At 47.7% G+C, this 21,250-nt stretch overlaps 1 protein-coding gene across 1 annotated transcript in view; it reads right to left on the bottom strand.

Annotated features, from left to right (window-relative positions):
* Window positions 1-369: 369 nt before the first annotated feature.
* Window positions 370-21,250, bottom strand: part of LOC144503067 (uncharacterized) — a 182,346-nt gene continuing 161,465 nt past the window's right edge. The window contains exons 5-8 of the mRNA XM_078227568.1: window positions 4,304-4,364; window positions 2,717-3,580; window positions 1,625-1,971; window positions 370-885 (exon numbers count right to left, since the gene is read on the bottom strand). Of these exons, the coding sequence (XP_078083694.1) occupies window positions 370-885; window positions 1,625-1,971; window positions 2,717-3,580; window positions 4,304-4,364 (1,788 nt within the window). The remainder of the gene's footprint in view (window positions 886-1,624; window positions 1,972-2,716; window positions 3,581-4,303; window positions 4,365-21,250) is intronic.

Below are 21,250 nucleotides of genomic sequence, written 5' to 3'. Positions count from 1 at the left end.
TCTGCCGTAGTGGGATTCGAATCCAGGTCCCCAGAACATTTGCTGAGTTTCTGGATCAGTTGTTGTTCATCCATCATCGTCGATGAGGACCTCGACACCATTAGTCATTATGAGGCTGGATGCGGTGTGTCCGAAGATGACTGATCAAGCCAATTCGGGCACGGAATGTCCTGGCACATATTGGGCAGACTTGTGTAGGTGCTGTAGTTGTTGCGCTGGTGGCTCTGGACTTGCGCAGCTCGCGCTTAAGTTGTGTTTCAGCATTGCACCTTGCTTCATAAGCTTGACAGCCCTTGTGGATGAGGCAGTGCCAGGTAGGGCGGTTTTGTGCCAACGTTTCCCAGGTGGTCGTGTCTATGTCAAACGACTTCAGGGGAGGCCTTTGTAACGTTTCTTCTGCCCTCCATGCGAGTGTCTTCCAGCAGAGAGTTCTCCAAAAAGGAGCTGCTTGGGTATGCGCTCGTCCAGCATACGGATGACATGACCTGCCCACCGGGTCTGTGCTCTCATCAGCAGTGTGTGGACTGATGGTAGACTTGCTCCAGAGAGAACTTCAGTGTCTGGTACTTTGTCTTGCCATCTGATGCGTAATATTCTGCGAAGACAAGTCATGTGGAAATGATTGAGCTGTCTTGCATGCCTTCGATACACAGTCCACATTTCACAGGCATACAGGAGGGCAGTGAGTACCACGGCACTGTAGACCTTCAGTTTTGTTGCTGGGCTGATTCCTCGACGTTCCCATACAGTGGAATGCAGTCTACCGAAAGCAGAACTTGCCTTTGCTATTCTGTAGTTAACTTCTGTATCAATAGTCACTGCTGGGGAGAGGGTACTGCCAAGATAAGTGAACTGGTCCACTGCCTGTAGTTTCTGCCCTTTGATTGTGATTATGGGTTCTGTGTACGGTGCATGAGGTGCAGGCTGGTGCATGACTTCGGTCTTTTTAATGTTGATGGTGAGTCCAAAGTTGTCACAAGCCGTGGAAAATTTGTCCATACTGACTTGCATCTCTGGCTCTGAGCCACTATACAGGGTGCAGTCATCAGCAAAGAGGAAGTCTCTCAGAACAGTCTCCTTCACTTTGGCAATAGCTTGAAGTCTCCTCAAGTTGAAGAGCTTCCCATCCACTCTGCACTTAAGGCTGATTCCAGCGACACTGTCCTGGAAGGCATCATTCAGCATGGCAGTAAACATCATGCTGAACAGTGTGGGTGCGAGCACACAGCCCTGTTTGACACCATTGGTGACTGGGAATGCGTCAGGGGATTCTCCGCCGTCCAGTACTCTGGCCATCATGGAACTGGCGTACCATCTGAATGAATTTGGGGGGGCAGCCGAACTTTGACATGATCCTCCACAGGCCTTGTCGGCTGACAGTGTCGAAGGCTTTCGCGAGGTCAACAAAGATTGCGTAGAGCTCACGATTCTGCTCCTGACACTTCTCCTGAAGGTGGCGCGCGGCAAAAATCATGTCAATAGTCCCGCGACCTTTGCGGAAGCCACACTGTGACTCTGGAAGCAGGCCCAGCTCCAGATGAGTGACCAGACAATTTAGCGGGACTCTTGCGAGGGTTTTTCCTGCGATGGAGAGCAGCGAGATTCCTCGATGGTTGTCGCATACTTGCCGATTGCCCTTCCTCTTGTAGAGGTGTACGATGGAAGCATCTTTAAGTTCCTGAGGAATGGATCCTTGCTTCCAAAAGGACTGCAACAACTCGATGAGCTTCTCGATAAGTACCGGACCAGCAGCTTTGTAGATCTCTGCGGGTATGGCGTCTGCCCCTGGGGCTTTGCCACTAGATAGCTGGCTAACAGCTTTCGTGACTTCGGCTACAACCGGTGGATCATCCATAGCGCTGTTCATATCGACCTGGGGGATCCTGTCTATCGCCTCATCGTTAATAGATGACAGTCGGTTGAGGATGGCTTCAAAGTGTTCAGCCCATCTCTGCAGGATCTGATCCCTCTCTGTAATGAGAGTTGTACCATCTGTACTCAGGAGGGAGGAACTCCCGAGAGATTGAGGTCCGTAGAGTGTTGAGGGCTTCATAGAACCGTTTCAAGTCGTTTATGTCAGCGTATCCCTGTATTTCATCTGCCTTGGCGCTCAGCCAGGCATCCTGCATTTTACGCAGTTTATTCTGGACTGTCCTGCGAGCACTGGTAAAGGCGTTTTTCTTGGCAGCTGATGATGGGTCGTTCTGACAGGCACGATGCAGACGCCATACCCGCAGAGATCTACAAAGCTGCTGGTCCTGGACTTATCGAGAAGCTCACCGAGTTGTTCCAGTACTTTTGGAAGCAAGGATCCATTCCTCAGGAACTTAAAGATGCTTCCATCGTACACCTCTACAAAAGGAAGGGCAATCGGCAAGTATGCGACAACCATCGAGGAATCTCACTGCTCTCCATCGCAGGAAAAACCCTTGCAAGAGTCTTGCTGAATCGTCTGGTCACTCATCTGGAGCTGGGCCTGCTTCCAGAGTCACAGTGTAGCTTCCGCAAAGGTCGCGGGACTATTGACATGATTTTTGCCGCACTTTTCAACAAGTAGAGCCTGTATCTCCTCATCGCTTTTCAACAAGTAGAGCCTGTATCTCTTCATCGCTGTCATCGAACCAGTCAAGCTGCTTGCGGGTAGAGGGCCCGAGCATCTTCAGTGCAGATGAATGGACAGCATCCCTGAAATGTTCCTAGTCGTCCTCAGCGCTGCCTGCGAGGTGTAGGTCAGCAAGCTTGGTTTCTAAGTCTTCAGCCAGTGCTGAAGCTATGCTGGAGTTCTTTAGCTTGGCCACATTGATTCTTTTCATAACCTTGCTTCCTTGTGGTCGCCTCTTGGGTCTGATGCGGAGCCTCATTTTGGAGACAATGAGCCTGTGATCTGTCCAACAGTCAGCACCACACATGGCCTTGGTCACTCTGACATCCTGCCTGTCTTTTCTCCTGACAATGACATAGTCGATAAGATGCCAATGCTTAGAGCGGGGGTGTATCCAGGAGGTCTTGTTACGGGTAGGCAGATGGAATGTTGTGTTGGTGATGAGGAGGGCGTGTGCTGCACAGGTCTTCATTAAGAGTAGGCCGTTACTGTTACACTTGCCTACTCCATGCCTTCCAACAACTCCCTGCGAGATTGCAGAGTCACACCCTACTCTTGCATTGAAGTCGCCAGGCAAGATCAGCTTGTCGGTACTGCTCACTGCTGATAGTAGGGCGTCTAGTTCTTCGTAGAACTTGTCTTTCATCTCGCCCGGGTTGTTTATTGTGGGGGCATAAGTGCTGATCAGGGTGGCTCGACTTCTGTTCTGTAGCGGAAGATGTAATGTCATAAGCTGGTCGTTCACGTCCTTGGGGAGACTAGCAAGTTTCCGAACAAGGTGACTCCTGACGGCGAATCCAACTCCAGCATCACGACGCTCATCGCTGCCGCGACCGCTCCAGAGAAAAGTGTATCCACCTCCAGTTTCAGTCAGCTGACCTACGTTGGCAAGACGAGTTTCACTCAGGGCTGCAATGTCAATGTTGTATCTTGCAAGCTCTCTGGCAACTAAGGCTGTTCTTCTCTCTGGTCTATCTGCTGTAGGGTTGTCCAAAAGTGTGCGCACGTTCCAAGTGCCAATGGTGAGCGGTGTCACCTTGTTTATTATTTTGTTTGTTCGACTGCAAGATGGGATCCCCGCCAGCCATGGTAAACTGGCCAGGGTGTAGTGAAGCAGGCAATGTTTAGGGCACCTTTTCTAGCCCCTTCCTCATTCTACGGAGGTGAGCAGTGCGTTCCTGAAGAGGGCTGCTCATTCGCCCAGGTAGACGCCGAGTTTCACTGCTGCTTCGGTCAACGGAAAACGACCATTAGACCTGAGCCGCCTGTGTGCAGGTCCGTGACTACAGCTCCCAGTGTATCCACACCTGCTGCTTCGTCGCTCACCCATCGCCACAGGACTTCAAAGGTTGAACAGGACGGTAATGATGATAATGGTGTCAAGACTAGCGCGTGATTTGGATTAAAGTGAGGGAGAGTTGCGCAGCGTCAGCCTCACTCTCTGTTCCCAATTCCCAACTGGATCCAATAGCAAGACAAGAGTCGAGACGGCTGGAGATGGGACGAGGCGCAGTGAGTGACCAGGACGTCTACTGTGTCTTGTCCTGCTCTACGCATTCCATGACGCTTGCAGAGACCGCCTTCTTGACCGTTGGACCTTCCATTGGTCTCGTCCGTTCAGTCTGCCGGAGTCTGTCTTCATATGCTGGGATAGACATCTCCCAGTCTCACCGAGGGTTAAGACCCATCGGCTACCCTCACCTGGTTTAGCCGGCTTGTCAAAGCCGTTGCCCGGGGTGTGGCCGCTGTCGCATGCAAACAGCTACGGGGAGCCAGAGGTGAGAGCTGAGTGCCAGGTGGGGACCAAAGGTGGACAAACCGCCCCAAAAAAGATGCAATCTGTTTCCCCACCAGAGGTTATTACCCCTCACTGACACCCCATACACCCCGTAGTCTAACAATAATACCACTGGGCCATCACCTCCCCCTAATCAGAAGCTAGTTTGTGCACATTGAAGGCATTGAAGTTCCAGATCGAGATGGGTGGTTGTCGGTATATTGGACCTTGGATGAAGGGCAAGGGGGCCACCAGCAGCCGCAAGAGCTTGCTGTGAATAGGCCTGCACATGGTCAGCAAAGAGCTGAGGCCACAGGGAGGAGTTGCTGGCATAACAGAATGTACATGGAAAAGCTCAGCTTCCATGAGCTTTTGAAAAAGCGGTGCTTCTGAAGGATCACATTGTGACACTAGGTATTGGCAGGACCTTTCAGCCTCGTCCAAGAAGTCCCCCTCTCTGCTGGACCTGGCCGGCATGTAGTGCCTCAGGGAATGAAAACTATCACTGCCCTCAACTTCTTTTGTTCCCACGTGCTTCCAGGTCAGGGATAGTGGAAATAAATACTGTATCTCTCAGTCAGCATGACTGCATAAGGCAGGTCACCACTGGATTCTTTGCCAGGACCAACTATTTTGTCAACTTTGCCTGTGCTGACTCATGTTACAATTTGCTGGCAGCGGGTTTGCGTTTCTGACCGATCTTCCGTACATCATGGACTGTACATCTTGTAATTCTGTAATGCCCAGAATCAACCAGGAGCATTCATCACTCCAAAGATGTGCAGGTTAGGTGGATTGGCCATGTTAGATAGCCCCTTAGTGTCCCAAGAAATGTAGGTTAGATGGATTCGCCTTGGGAAATGTGTGGGGTTATGGGGAAAGGTCAGAGAGTCAGTGCAGACTCGATGGGCCAAATGGACTCTTTTGCACTGTAGGGACTCTATGACTCTATGACCTCTGGAGTTGTACATTGATTACGGACATTTACTCACCCATTGTGAAATTAAAACTCCGCGATGCGGGGAATGGTTGGGTGGGGGGGGGAGAGGTGGGTCCTGCAAAATGGGTTTTGCCTAACTTTCTGACTGACCCACTTCCTGTGGGTCAGGCCAATGAAAGCTCTGCCTGTAGTACACAAAGGCAATAAAACAATAGTCTGGCTCCAGTTGGAGCAATGCATCCAATTCTGGGCTTACAGAGGGTGCATTTACCGAATGGATGAGAGGGAGAACACCTTACATTCATGGAGAGACTAGAAAAACTGGGAATGTTTTCATTAGAGGAGGCTAAGAGGCGATTGGATAGAGCTGTTCAAAATTACCCTATGACCTGATCAGGCCTTTCATAGAATCATAGAATCCCTACAATGCAGAAGAGGCCATTTGGCCCATCAAGTCTGCACCAACTGAGGGAGTATTTTACCTCAGCCCTCTCCCCATAACACCACACCTGTTCCATGTCTAATCTATTTAACCTAAGGGGCAATTTAGCATGCCCAATCCACCGAATCTGCACACGTTTGGACTGTGGGAGGAAGCCGGAGCAATGGGCAGAAAGGCCTCTTGTGCTCTAACTCTTTATGATTCAATGGGTGGGATTCCACCCCTCACCACTAGGAACTCTTGGCGTGTTTTTCAGCAACTCACCATTGGGCGCTGGTGGGCTCTTCCAATCCCACCAGTGTCTACGGAGTTATATTGTTCCCTGCCACCAGGGAACTCATTGTGGTGGTGGGGGGGATGGAGGGGTTGCCTTCTGCAGGACTGGAAGATCCTGCCGATGGGATGGGCCAGGAAATTCCACCCAATGTTTTTAGAAACATGAGGATTTGATGGAGCAAATAAAGAAAAACTGAATAAAGAGAAAATCCCCCCCACACTCCCCCACACCACTGACTGCAGCGCCCCCCACGTCCCCCCCACCCCCCCACCGCCGCCCCCGCCAAAGCTCAAGAGTAAATTTGAGACGAGGATTGGATGCAGCTTTCTGACAAGAAATATGGCTCTGAAGACAGAAAGAGAAATGTGACTAATTGGTTGTCTTTTGAACAGCAGGCATGGGGCAATGGGCAGAATGACCATCTTCTGTGATGTGCCACTCAATGATTCAATGGTTCCAGGGACAACACTTGATGTTGCCAAGTTTCTCCCGTCAAAGATATGGGCCGAGATTCTCCCAAATAATTCTAAGTCCCCTCGCGTGAAAACGGGAGTAATTCCCGCTGGTTATTTTAGCGGGATTTTCAGATTTAATCTCTGACACTCTGAGCACTGCAGAGTGCCCTCGCGGGATTCACGCTGAAAATCAGTGGGTGGGGCCTATTCCCGCTGGAAAGGCTGGCAGCATAGCGCTGAGCAGGACACTGAGCATGCGCCAATCTGTCAGCGCTGAGACCGGTGCATGTGCAGTAGCCCCACATTGCTGGCCTCCCGATCGCTGGCCAGCTCAGCGGTTCCCCTCGCTGGCCTTCCCACTCCCCAACTCTCAATCACTGGCCCCCTGGACCCTCCTCTCAGTAAGAGTTTTAACAACACCAGGTTAAAGTCCAACAGGTTTATTTGGTAGCAAATGCCATTAGCTTTCGGAGCACTGCTCCTTCGTCAGATGGAGTGGATATCTGCTCTCAAACAGGGCATACAGAGACACTGTTTGAGGCCCTGTTTGAGAGCAGATATCCACTCCATCTGACGAAGGAGCAGCGCTCTGAAAGCTAATGGCATTTGCTACCAAATAAACCTGTTGGACTTTAACCTGGTGTTGTTAAAACTCTTACTGTGTTTACCCCAGTCCAACGCCAGCATCTCCACATCATGACCCTCCTCTCAGGCCAGCCCCAATGTCTCCTCCCTTCGCAGCCCCTATCTCCTGTTCTCTCTCCTGCCGGCAATCCTGATCCCCCCTCCCCAGGCAGTCCCAACCCTCCCCTGGCAGTTCCCCTTCTCCCCTGGCAGCCCTGACCCCCCCGGCAGTCCCAACCCCCTTCCCCCCAACCCCAACTGATCACCGTCTACCCTCCTTCTGCCACCGATCCTGAATGCAGGACCCCACCACCCCTACTGATTGCCTCCAATAGCCCCGCCCACAAGAGGCTCCACCCCCTGGCCCCACCCCCTTGGCACAGCCCACTGGGAATCAGGCAGTGCCAAAGTGCCCCTTGGGCATTGCCAGTTTGCCCCTTCGTCAGTGCCTGGGGGCCAGGCTGGCACTGCCCAGGGGGCAACCCCCCTTACCCCCGACCTCCTGGGGGGCCTCAATGGCCTCTGTTCCCTCAAATGGGGTTGGGTGCCTGTTCCCCATTAGTGGGGAGCTGTTGTAAACCTCGCTGGAGGGAACCACTCCTGACGCCGGGGGGGAGGGGGATGTGGAAATGGTAGCGCACGCGCCTGGGCCTGCTAATCAGATGGAAATTACGAATTTTGATGTTCAAGTCAGCTCTGCGCCAATTTCCGGTGCGGAGCTGATGACGCTCAAAATCGTGGGCTGGGAGACTCATGTGGCGCCCAGCGGGAACCCTGCGAAATGCCCTCTGCTCATGTCTGCATTGGAGCAGTGCAGCGGGCTGGGAGAATCACCCCCATGATGTTCGAAACTTGTCCGTGCTGAATTAGAAGCAAATAAGAGTTAATGACCAGGGACCAGCGACTACCTGGAGAAGTGTATTCAAGGAAGAATAAGCCACTTGAGGAAAAGAAGAAAATGGTGAACCTTGGACCAACTGGTTTCAAACTTGGTGGAATTTGTTTAGTTGCTAATCAAAGAGGTTGGAAATATATCGAGCAGATATATTGTATTCATTATCTTGGATTATTAGTAGAAACACCGACATTATTTTGTTTTGATTAGTTCATGGAATATGGGCATTGTTGGATAGGCCAGCATTTATTGCCCATCCCTCAATCCCAACTGCCCTTTCTAATAATCGTGTGAAAGCTGGTGAAGTAGAAAGGAGCTAATGTCAAATCTCTTGTAAAAGGGAACATGAATCGCAGCTCGAGTGTGGTCCTTTCCCCAGTTGGCTGCTTGGCAACGTGTGCTCTGTTCCAGGAGTTCAAAAGGAAGCAGCATGTGGTCATTTTCATAGGCAGGCGTACAGACAAAGCAATGAGACTCAAGAAAGAAGGAGGCGGCATTCTGAGTAACAAGGTATAAATCAGCTTACTTTGTCAGAATTCACTGATGTGAATTCCGAAGGTGGCGATCGTAAAAAGATGTGGGGTGGAATTTTATGGCCCTTCCCACATGCGGGATCTTCCGTCCCCACCGAGGTCAATGGCGTTTGAACGGCTTGCTGTGTTTTCCAGCCCCATTCCACCGCGACAGGACCATAAAATTCCACCTGTCTTGAGCCCCTTCCACAGGACCATCAGATATAGGAGCAGATTTAGGCCATTTGGCCCAATGAGTCTGTTCTACCATTCAATCATGGCTGATAAGCTTCTCAACTCCATTCTTTTGCTTTGTCCCCATAAACTTTGATCCCTTTATCAATTAAGAACCTATCCAACTTTGTCTTAAATACACTGAATGACTTGGCCTCCACAGCCTTCTGTGGCAATGAATTTCACAGATTCACCACCCTCTGGCTGAAGAAATTCCTCCTCATCTCGGTTCTAAAGGGTTGTCCCTTTACTCTGAGGGTGTGCCCTCGGATCCTAGTCTCTCCTACTAATAGAAACAGAATCAGAGTGGGTTAGGGGTAGACAACGGAAATGTCTATTCACCTCGGGCGGGAATTTCTGGTCTCGCTCGAGTGAGGCTGTAAAGTCCCGCTCATTGTAAGGCAGAAAACATGCAATCAATCTGCCCTCTGTAAACATACACAAACAGCAATGTGATAATGAGATGTAACCTGTTTTTTGATGTTGATTGAAAGATAAATATTGGCCAAAACACTAGGGATAACCCAAATAAAAACAGAAAATGCTGGAAAAGCTCAGCATCTGTGCGGAGAGAAAAACAGAGTCAACATTTTGAATCCGTGGGACGCTTCTTCAGAGCTACAGAAAGAAATGTGGTGGGTTTTATTCTATTGACAAGGCCAGGATTGGGGGTGGGGGGAGGGGGTGGTGGTTTCGTGTGGTGGGGGGGAGGGTGCATGTGGAGCAAGTGGAGAAAAATCGAATGTCAAGGATAGGTTGGAGGCCAGGGAAGATTAAATGACAAAGATGTCAGGGATTGTTGCAGGCTTTGATGTCAGCCTTTTAATTGATCTCAACTTTACCTTTCAAGTAATCAGACCAAGTCACAGAGTTGTCTTAAACAGCTGTTTTAATCGAGCGTTATGTCTCGGAACCTAGAAAGTCACAGCTAGCCAAAGCGCAGAATTCAGAAATACACAAGCAATTATAGTTTCAAATTTGATTACAAGTAATTAGCATATATCAATCACGTTTTCAGAGTTACCTCTATCCAATCATAGTTATTGATTGAGGTTACATCATGCATATATTAGAGTATAGTGTCCAATTAAAACGTGTGCATGTTATGTCATCGAGCAATAATAGCTATATCTCTGACCAATGGTCTATCAACCTCCTTTTCCACTGTTCCTTGTTTAATGGGCAAACATGAGCTGCAGCTGCACATCATTCAATTGAATAGTCCTTGACTCTTATCTGAGTCTGCTTTAATCAAGACCTGTCATTTGCACATAGCTTTCCCTGTGTGACTGAGATTCAGCTTTCAGCTTATGTGATTTTTAAACTTGTGTGATTATTAACCCTTTCAGGGGCAGAAGACAAAGCGAGTGGTAATGATAGTATTAAAGTGGCATAAAGGCCAGACCTGGCTGAAAGCAAGATAGCAGAATGTGTTAGTAGCAGAACAAGGGTCTGAAAGCAAAACATGAGAACAAGATTCAGACTGGCACCTGGCGGGGATAGTGTGGGTGGTGGGGGGGGAGGGGGGGGAGGGGGGGGAGGGGGGAGGGGGGGTGGGGGGTAAGGAGGAGAGGGGTGTGGAAATAAAATATCAAAATGGAGGAGAGAGTTCGTGCTCTGAAATTGTTGAACTCAATGTTAAATCCAAAAGACTGTGAAGTGCCTAATCAGAAGGTGAGGTGCTGTGCCTCCAGTTTGCATCTTGCTTTACTGGAACATTGTAGCAGGTTGAGGACAGACATGCACTTAGGGATTTTTGTCCTGTCTGACTCTGGAACATCTGAGCAGGAAGATGGTGGTGGGGGGAGGGGGGAGTGGTGCTGTGGGGGGGGGCCTTGTTTTAACATCTCATCTGAAAAGTGGCCTCTCCAATAATGCTGCACTGGAGTGTCAGCCTTGCTTTTCAGGCTGAAATCCTGGAGTGAGACTTGAACCCAGAACCTTGTGAGTCAGAGGCAAGCATGTTACCAACTGAGCCTTGGTTGGCACAGTTGGGCGGCACAGTGGTTAGCACTGCTGCCTCACAGCACCAGGGACCCGGGTTTGATTCCCAGCTTTGGTCGTAGTCTGCGCGGAGTCTGCATGTTCTCCCCGTGTCTGCGTGGGCTTCCCCCGGTTTCCTCCCACAGTCTGAAAGACGTGCTGGTTAGGAGCATTGGCCATGCTAAATTCTCCTTCAGTGTAGCCGAACAGGCGCTGGAGTGTAGCAACTCGGGGATTTTCACAGTAACTTCGTTGCAGTGTTAATGTAAGCCTACTTGTGACATTAATAACTAAACTTTAAAACTTTAAGCATTTTGAAGTGAAAGATATTTTGAATTTATTTTCAATCCTTTATTTTACCCATGTTTTATTGGTGAAGATACTAAGTAAGGATCATTGGAACTTTGTGTAAATTTCTGACAATATAATTCCCAAGGTAGATAATAATATCTGAACTTGACAATGAAATTCACCAGTAACAGTTAATAAACCTGGGGTATTACAAGATTTACAACATAAAAAAAAACAACAGTTAGGCACTGAACTTGTTCATTTGCTCCAGGTCTTGTCTCATGGGAACAGAGCAAGTCTAATGCTATGATTTCCTTTCGTACTAAGTAATTTGCTTTTAATTAAGACTTTAGTTTATTCTGCTTGTGAAACGTCCTGAGGATTGGACACCAGTTTGCGAATGAAAGGCTCCAAGTGAAGGCATTGAACCTGAAGGCACATGCAAGGCTGAAACATTACAAGTATGCATTGGTCAACTATATTGAAGTTGCAATTAACGCAGCCTTGGTGCGTTCATGCAGATTCAAGGAAGTAATTAATTCAGACACAGGGGCCGGAACTCCACCACCTCGCTCGCCCAAAATCAGAAGGGCGAGGGTCCGACAACGGAAATCTCCATTGACCTCGAGTGGGAATTTCCGGTCTTGCCCGAGCAAGGTGGTAAAATCCCGCCCATGGCTTGATACCAGAGAGATACCAGGGGCGGCACGGTAGCACAGTGGTTAGCACTGCTGCTTCACAGCGCCAGGGTTCGATTACCGGCTTGGGTCACTGTCTGTGTGGAGTTTGCACATTCTCCTCGTGTCTGCGTGGGTTTCCTCTGGGTGCTCCGGTTTCCTCCCACAGTCTAAAGATGTGCGGGTTAGGTTGATTGGCTATGCTAAAATTGCCCCTTAGTGTCCTGAGATGTGTAGGTTAGAGGGATTAGCGGGTAAATGTGTAGGGATAAGGGGATAGGGCCTGGGTGGGATTGTGGTTGGTGCAGACTCGATGGGCCAGATGGCCTCTTTCTGCACTGCAGGGTTTCTATGATTCTATGAGATGTTCCCACAGATAATCATTTAACAACACCATATTATTGGATGATGAAAATAGAAGTATTAACAAGCATTATCTTTCCAGGACAAAATACAACCACAGTTAAAATATGACTTCAATTCAATATGAATGCAATTTGGACGTAGAATCCCTACAGTATAGAAGGAGGCCATTCAGCCCATCAAGTCTGCACTGACTTTCCAACAGAGCACCTTATCCAGGCTTTATAACTGTAACCCCATGTATTAACCCCACTAATCCCCTGACCTACTCATCTTTGAACACAATGGGGCAGTTTAGCATGGCCAATCCACCTAACCTTTGAACTGTGGGAGGAAACCGGAGTACCCAGAGGAAACTCACGCAGACATGGGGAGAATGTGCAAACTCCACACAGACAGTCGCCCGAGGCTGGAATTGAACCTGTCTCCCTGGTGCTCTGAGGCAGCAGTGCTAACCATTGTGCCACCATGCCGCCCTAATCAAAATTAGATTACGCCTTTCAACTCAGCATAGCCTCTTTCTCTTTAAAATGTAATGTAAATCTCCAGTATAAATTATTGTCTATAGTGTGCATTTACTGGATGTGTTTCACTGTCACACTTCACAGATACATCTCTTTTGTTGTAAAACAATATTTTCTCAACATAGCAGTACTGGGTTGCAATGACCGGCGACCAAGGACTTAAAACGATAAATGTTTATTAATAATACTGAGCAGTTCTTACATGCTGTGTGTCTACCTGTGCTCCAGGGAGAACTTTCGTGCTCCCGACATATGACCCCTTTTGTACCCACATCATCCTAGTGTCCATGTGACCACCCGGTTTACGTTTAACTCACCATGATCTCATAGAAAGTTATAAAATTCTAACAGGATTAGACAGAGTAGATAGAGAAAGAGTGGGGTGATTCTCCCAAAAGTTCTGAATTGGTGGGAAAACTGTTCTCGATCACGACTGTTTTCTCAATTCAACTTCTCACTCGAATCTCCGCACTCTGTGCACTGCAGAGGTCCCAGTCGTGAATCTCATTAAAAACCCAGGGGGGGCGGGGCCTATTTGCACTGGAGTTTGACAGTTCTGGAACTCGGCATATGTGTAGTGGCCCCGATCTGTCAGTCTCTCCGATCTGCTGGCCAGCTCAATCGCTGGCCAGCCCAGGAACCCCGTAGTGTTGCCCCTCCAACCTCCCCCACGGCCCAATTGCAGCCCCCACAACAATTCCTGGGCCAACGCTGACCCCTCCCCCACCAAGCCCGGAGCACCCTGATGCCCAGGCCCCATCCCCCAGCAGTGGCGACCCGCCCACCCACCTCACCACAGTAGAGTCCCCCCGCTGACCCCCCCCCCCCAGGGTCAGACCCCTCTCCGGGAGGCAGCCCCCCCCCTCAGCAGGCCACATCCCCAGCCCACCCCAATTGCTGCCCTCCCTCCATCCCAGACCGATCCTCACGCAGAGTGGCAGCGGGTCCCCCCCAACCCCACTGTTCACCCCTAGGCCCCACCCACAGTCGGCCCCGCACCCTTGGCACTGCCCCATGCCCGGTGGGCAGTGCCAAGGTGCCGGCTGGGGGCAGAGGATGGCACTGCCAGGGTGCCCATGCCCAGGGGGCACCCCCCCCCCCGCTGCCTGACCCCCTGGGGGGCCCCGATTGCCCCCTCTTCATTCCGGCAGAGTCTCCCACTAGTTCCCTGAACATGGGGAGATAATCTAAACCCCGCCAGAATGAAGTACTCCTGGCGGGGTGGGAGATTCTATCGGGACTGGCAAGTCCCTGATAATGGCATGCAAAACATATTTAAAATACATTAAATAAAGATATAAATGACTTAACTGCCTTCCCACCGGTTTCCAGCATGGTCTGACCGGCGACTGTTCGCCGGCTCTGAGAGATGCACGTGCGTTCCCGGCGCATGCGCAAATCCCGGAAAAAGGCCGATAACGCGCACCTCCCACCGCGACCCGCCAGAAAAGTTGCAGGTCGCGATGGGAAAATCCAGAACAGGGAGCACCCCTCTGCACATGTAAACCCTCAAGGTGACCTGTTCAAGTAATTTACACTTGTGTTCCACTCTTGATGCACCAGTTTGAAACCGTGTGGGAGGGGGTGGTTGTGATGAACTTAGGACACAGCAGTATAAAAAAAGCTGCATAATTAGTGTTCTTAGTGCTTCTTTCAGCACAGCTCTCGATTAAGAAGGGAAGAAAAAAATCCTTCCTATTCTTTCAGTCCTTGGCCTTATTTCTTTTGCTTCTGTGAGATACAGAATGTTCTGCTTCCCTTACACATTGAGGAACTGGTTACATTTTAATCAGTAGCTTTTGCATTGGCTTCTGCAAATATCCCACAGAGGAGCAAGATTATAATGAGCTGTCCCTTAGCACAGATCGAGTGTAGGCTCAGAGTTGGACGGAGAGATGAAAAGCGTCAAGTGTCAGCCTCGGGTCAGTCAGAAGGTTATAAGTTCAAATGCCATTTCAGAGACTTGTGTGCACTATTGAGGCTGGAACCTCAGCGCAGTACAAAGAGAATACTGAAGTGTCAGTGGTGCTGTTTTTCAAATGAGGCATTAAACTATTATGGATTGTTACAAAAGAGTTCATGGGACCAGTCAGAGATGAACACTGGAGGTCCAAATGTATGTTGGCCAACCTTTAAACTTTAACCAACAAAAAGAGATGATTCAGTTTATTTGTTTCCGGTGAGACCTTTCTGTGTCACCTTAGTTTAAAGTTTATTTATTAATGTCACAAGTAGAGTCATAGAATCATAGAGGTTTACAACATGGAAACAGGCCCTTCGGCCCAACTTGTCCATGCCGCCTTTTTTTTTAAAACCCCTAAGCTAATCTCAATTGCCCGCATTTGGCCCATATCCCTCTATACCCATTGTACCCATGTAACTGTTTAAATGCTTTTTAAAAGACAAAATTGTACCCGCCTCTACTACCAACAAAAAGAGATGATTCAGTTTATTTGTTTCCGGTGAGACCTTTCTGTGTCACCTTAGTTTAAAGTTTATTTATTAATGTCACAAGTAGAGTCATAGAATGCTTTTTAAAAGACAAAATTGTACCCGCCTCTACTACTACCTTTGACAGCTTGTTCCAGACACTCACCACCCTTTGCATGAAACAATTGCCCCTCTGGACACTTTTGTATCTCTCCCCTCTCACCTTAAAGCTATGCCCTCTAGTTTGAGACTCCGCTAACTTTGGGAAAAGGTATTGACTATCCAGCTGATCTATGCCCCTCATTAATTTACAGACCTCCAAAAGATCACCCCTCAGCCTCCTATGCTCCAGAGAAAAAGTCCCAGTCCATCCAGCCTCTCCTTATAACTCAATCCATCAAGTCCTGGTAGCACCCTAGTAAATCTTTTCTGCACTCTTTCTAGTTTAATAATATCCTTTCTATAATAGGATGACCAGAATTGCACACAGTATTCCAAGTGTGGCCTTACCAATGTCTTGTACAACTTCAACAAGATGTCCCAACTCCTGTATTCAATGTTCTGACCGATGAAACCAAGCATGCCGAATGCCTTCTTCACCACTCTATCCACCTGTGACTCCACTTTCAAGGAGCTATGAACATGTACCCCTAGATCTCTTTGTTCTGTAACTCTCCCCAATGCCCTACCATTAACTGAGTAAGTCCTGCCCTGGTTCAATTTACCAAAATGCATCACCTCGCATTTGTCTAAATTAAACTCCATCTGCCATTCATTAGCCCACTGGCCCAATTGATCAAGATCCCGTTGTAAGTAGACTTAGAGTAACACTGCAATGAAGTTATTGTGAAAATCCCCTAGTTGCCACACTCTGGCGCCTGTTTGGGTACACTGAGGGAGAATTTTGCATGGCACCTAACCAGCATGTCTTTCGAACTGTGGGAGGAAACCGGAGCACCCGGAGGAAACACACGCAGACACGAGGAGAATGTGCAGCCTCCGCTCAGACAGTGATCCAAGCCAGGAATCCAACCCAGGTCCCCTGCGAGGCAGCAGCGCTAACCACTGTGTCACCGTGCTGCCATGATTTCTGCATTGCAACAATGACTGCATTTCAAAAGTATTTCATTGGCTCTAATGAGCTTTGGGACATCCAGATGTTGTCTAATCTAACTTCATAATATGCCTTGGGGCCTCTGATCTGGTCCCTACCACCTATTATGACATATAATCATAGTGGAGTTCCCCTGGGATTGGCATTGGGAACCTCTGCTGTCCCCGATATATATTAATGATCTGGATCTTAGTGTGCAAGGGTCAATTTCAAAGTTTGTGGATGACACAAAACTTGGAAACATTGTAAATCATGAGGAGGACAGTATCGTGCTTCAAGAGGACAAGCTGGTGGAATGGGCAGATGGGTGGCAGATGAGATTCAACATGGAGAAGTGTGAGGTGGTGCATTTTGGTAGGAAGAACATGGAGAGTGAATATAAAAGAAGGGATCAAATTCATCAAGCGGTGGAGGAGGAGAGACACCTGGGTGTATCTAAACATAGATCATTGAAGGTGGCAGGACAGGTTAATGAACCATACAGTCCCCTGGCCTTAATTAATAGGGGCATAGATCAGAAGAGCAAGGAGGTTATGCTGAAGCTACACAAGACACCAGGCAGACCTCAATTAAACATTGTATTTTGGAAAGGATGAGAATGCATCGGAGAGAGTGCAGAATGGGTGGCACGGTGGCACAGTGGTTAGCACTGCTGCCACACAGCGTCAGGAACCTGGGTTCAATTCCGGCCTCAGATCACTGTCGTGTGGAATTTGCACGTTCTCCCCATGTCTGCGTGGGTTTCCTCTGGGTGTTCCGGTTTCCTCCCACAATCCAAAGATGTGTGGGTTAGGTTGACTGGCCGTGCTAAATTGACCCTAGTGTCAGGGGGATTAGCAGGGTAAAATAGGTGGGGTTACGGGAATAGGGCCTGGGTGGGATTGTGGTCGGTGCAGACTCGATGGGCCGAATGACCTCCTCCTGTGCTGTAGTAATACTATTCTATGTCCTAAGAGGTTTACAAGAATACTCCCAGGCATGAGTTATTGGGATTGGATGGAGAGGTTGGGTCTGTTCTCCTCGGGGAGAAGAAGGGGAAGAGGAGATGTTCTAAAATATTGAGGGGGGCTGAGAAACAGTTTGCTGCTCGTGAAAGGATCAAGGATGGATTGATATTATAAAAGAAAGGATTGGTACAGCAGCAAAGAGCAAGGATATCGCAGCGTGGATGTAACTTCACTTCCAATGCTTAGTGAATCAAAAAAATATTGACAATTCGATGCAGCAAATCTGATCTTAATGTAATGCTCAAACAACAGATACTTTTAAAATTACTTACAAGTCTAATTTTCAAATCGATCCCTGCTGCTTCAATTTTCTCTCTTTGGTTGAGTGGATCCTATCATTCCTCATTGGGATGCCAAGGGATTGAAGATAATCCAATACAGAGAAATCCACATCTCCTCACGTTCAATTAACTAGTATTAACAGAGAAACACTTTGCCTCTCATTGCTATAGGGATTGAATAATGACGGGCAGTGAAACAAAACAAGAAGGAGAAAGGGCAATAAAGAAAGGGACAGATTATTGATGGGCATTCAGGATTTCCTGAATTTCAGACTGAAGGACCAAACAAAGTCAAATGTTACAAGATTTATTTGTCGTGTTGAAACTCTATCGGAGTCAATAGAAACATAAAAACTAGAAGCAGGAATAGGCCATTCGACCCTTCGAGCTTGCTCCGCCATTCATTTTGATCATGGCTGATCATCAAATTCAATAACCTGATCCCCCCTTCCCCACACATCCCTGATCCCTTTAGCCCCAAGAGCTACATCGAATTTCTTCTTGAAATCAGATAACAGTTTGGCCTCAATTACATTCTGTGGTAGTGAATTCCATACATTCACTACCCTCTGAGTGAAGAAATTTCTCCTCACCTCAGTTCTAAAAGGTTTACCCCTTATCCTCAAACTATGACTTCTAGTTCTGGACTCCCCCACCATTGGAAACATACTTTCTGAATCTACCCTGCTTAATCATGTTAGAATTTTGTAAGTTTCTATGAGATTCCCTCTCACTCTTCTAAACTCCTAACCGACTTAGTCTCTCCTCATATGCCAAACCTGCCATCCCAGGAATCAGCCTGGTAAACGTTCACTGTACTCCCTCTATAGCAAAAAGATCCTTCCTCAGATGAGGACACCAAAACTCCAAGTGTGGTCTCACAAACACCCTATACAATTGCAGCAAAACATCCCTAACCCTATTCTCAAAGCTTCTTGCTATGAAGGCCAACATGCCCAGGGTAGAAATCGGGAGATAATGCTGCAGCTGTATAGGACCCTGGTCAGACACCACCTGGAGTACTGTGCCCAGTTCTGGTCACCTCATTACAGAAAGGATGTGGAAGCCATAGAACGGGTGCAGAGGAGATTTACGAGGATGTTGCCGGGATTAAGTGGTATGCCTTATGAGGATAGGTTGAGAGAGCTAGGTCTATTCTCCTTGGAGAGGCGAAGGATGAGAGGTGACCTGATAGAGGTGTATAAGATGTTGAGAGGTATTGATAGAGTGGATTCTCAGAGACTTTTACCCAGGGCTGAAATGGTTGTCACGAGAGTCCACAGGTTTAGGGTGCTGGGGAGTAGGTATAGAGGAGATGTTAGGGGTAAGTTTTTCACTCAGAGGGTGGTGGGTGCGTGGAATCGGCTGCCGGTAGTGGTGGTGGAAGCGGATTCGATTGAGTCTTTTAAGAGACTTTTGGATAGGTTCATGGAGGTTAGTAAGATAGAGGGTTATAGATGAGCCTAGAAGGTAAGGAAATTGTTCGGCGCAACTTGTGGGCCGAAGGGCCTGTTTGTGCTGTAGCTTTTCTATGTTCTATGTTCTATTTTCTATGCCATTTGCCTTATTTACTGCTTGCTGCACCTGTGCGCTTTCTTTCAACAACTGATGCACAAAGACACCAATGTCTCGTTGAGTATCCAGCTCTCTCAATTTACGCTTATTCAAGTAATAGTCTGTCTTTCTATTATTGCTTCCAAAGTGGATAACCTCACATTTATCCACATTTTACTGCATTTGCTATGCATATGCCCACACACTCAGCCTATCCAGATCTCACTGAAACACCTGTGCATCCTCCTCAGTTCATCCTCTCACCCAACTTTGTATCATCTGCAAATTTGGAGATAATACATCCAGTTCCCTCTTCCAAATCATTAATATATAATGTGAACAGTTGGGATCTTAGCACAGCTCCCTGCGGAACTCCACTAAGTCACTGACTGCCAATCAGAAAAAGGCCCATTAATGCCAACTCTTTGCTTCCTACCTGCTAACCAGTTTTCTATCCATCTCAAGACATTACCTGCAATCCCATGTGCTTTAACTTTACATAGTAGCCTGTTATGTGAGACCCTGTTGAAAGCCTTCTGAAATTCTAAATAAACCAATCCACTGGTTCTCCTTGGCCAACTCTACTAGTTACATCCTCAAAGAAATCCAATAGATTCATCAAGCATGACTTTTGTAAATCCATGCTGGCTGTGTCTGATTATTCCACTGCCTTCCAAATGCTGAGTTATGAAATTCTCGATACTGGCCTCCAGCAACTTCCCCAGTACCGATGTTAGGCTCACTGGTCTATCGTTCCCTGTTTACTCCCTACCTCCCTTTTTAAATAGTGGGCTGACATTGGCGATCCTTCAATCTGTAGGAATCAGTCCGGTGTCCAAAGAATTTTGGAAAATAACCACCAATGGATCTATTATGTTCAGGGCCACTTTCTTAAATAATCTGGGATGAAGATTATCAGGCCTTGGAGACTTCAATCCCATTAATTTCCCCAAAACCATTTATCCACTAATGCTGACTTCTTTCAGCTCCTCACTGAGACGAATTTGTCTCCGAACTTCAATGATGCCTTATTATTTTGTGAGGTGTTTTAGTTTCATATTTGTTCTTTTTTTTAATTCCTAGTTGTGCGACAGCAGAAACTTTTTCATTTCTTAAACGGTCAGATTGCAAATTGGTATTTTGCTGCGCTATTCAAAGCAATGGGAGTGTCGCTGGGCGAGCGAATGCCCAATTCACTGTAAATGTCAGTGAATGGATGTGAGGGGATATTCCAAAAAATATTCCTTTTTTTTCTTTTTGGTGGGATAACAGAATTAATTATAGCGCAAGACACAGCATTAGCTAGCTTTAGCCTAAACCTTCTCCCACACTACACATTCAAAATTTCATTCACGTACATTGCCACTTACAGATACTGCCTTTCACCAACAATGAGATCAATTCTTTTCTAACTTTTTAATTTTTCATGGGATGTGAGTGATGCTGCAAGGTGGTAAGACGTAAGGTGACTAACTATCCATAGCTGACCTGCAAACACATTGGTGGACCTTCTCCATGAACCACTGTACACCTTGCAGGGATGGTTCTCCCATAGTGTAAGGAAGTCCAATATATTGACCCAGCAAAGGTGAAGAAATGATGATCCTCGCAAAAGTCAAGATGTGCAGAGGAATTTGGTGTTGATGGTTTCCATGCCAGTGCATGTAGTTCTCAGTGGTAGATTTTTTTTTAATACTTTTCCAATTCAATCAAATCAAATCCAATTCAGAGTCTCAACAAGTTGAGACATTTCAGATCCAGGCTGACAAGACAGGGCGAGCGACCAAACCACCCTGTCCTGGGCCTGATCTACATGAGCCAAGCTGATTGGAGAAGGGGGAGGTTCCTCCTCCAAGACTTGAGCTCATTTGCATCTTAGCCAAAAGGCCGAGATGCCGCTTTAAAAAATTGCTTCATATGAAACATATGAAGCTTCAGTGTAACCTAATGACCTCAACCAAGTGCAGCCGACCATGGGCTGCCGACCATACTACACTTGATCTTAGCCAAAAGGCCGAGAAGTTCTCAGTGGTAGATGTTTCTGGAAAGGGAAATGCTGTTAAAGTGACCCTGGTGATTTTCTGCAGTGCGTCCTATAGATCATACTTACTGCAAACACTGTACGCTGGGAGTGCAGAAGGTGTGGTGTTGAGTTCAGTGGCAGCATGTGTTATAATCCAGGTCAGAAACTCCAAGATTATTTCCCTCCAATTTAAATGTAATTAGCGGGCCGGGAGAGTTCAGTCCCAGGCCTGCTATTTATATTTA

Source organism: Mustelus asterias, chromosome 13 (assembly GCF_964213995.1).
Source record: "Mustelus asterias chromosome 13, sMusAst1.hap1.1, whole genome shotgun sequence".
Lineage (NCBI taxonomy): Eukaryota > Metazoa > Chordata > Chondrichthyes > Carcharhiniformes > Triakidae > Mustelus > Mustelus asterias.
This window is presented reverse-complemented; position numbering and strand designations above follow the sequence as displayed.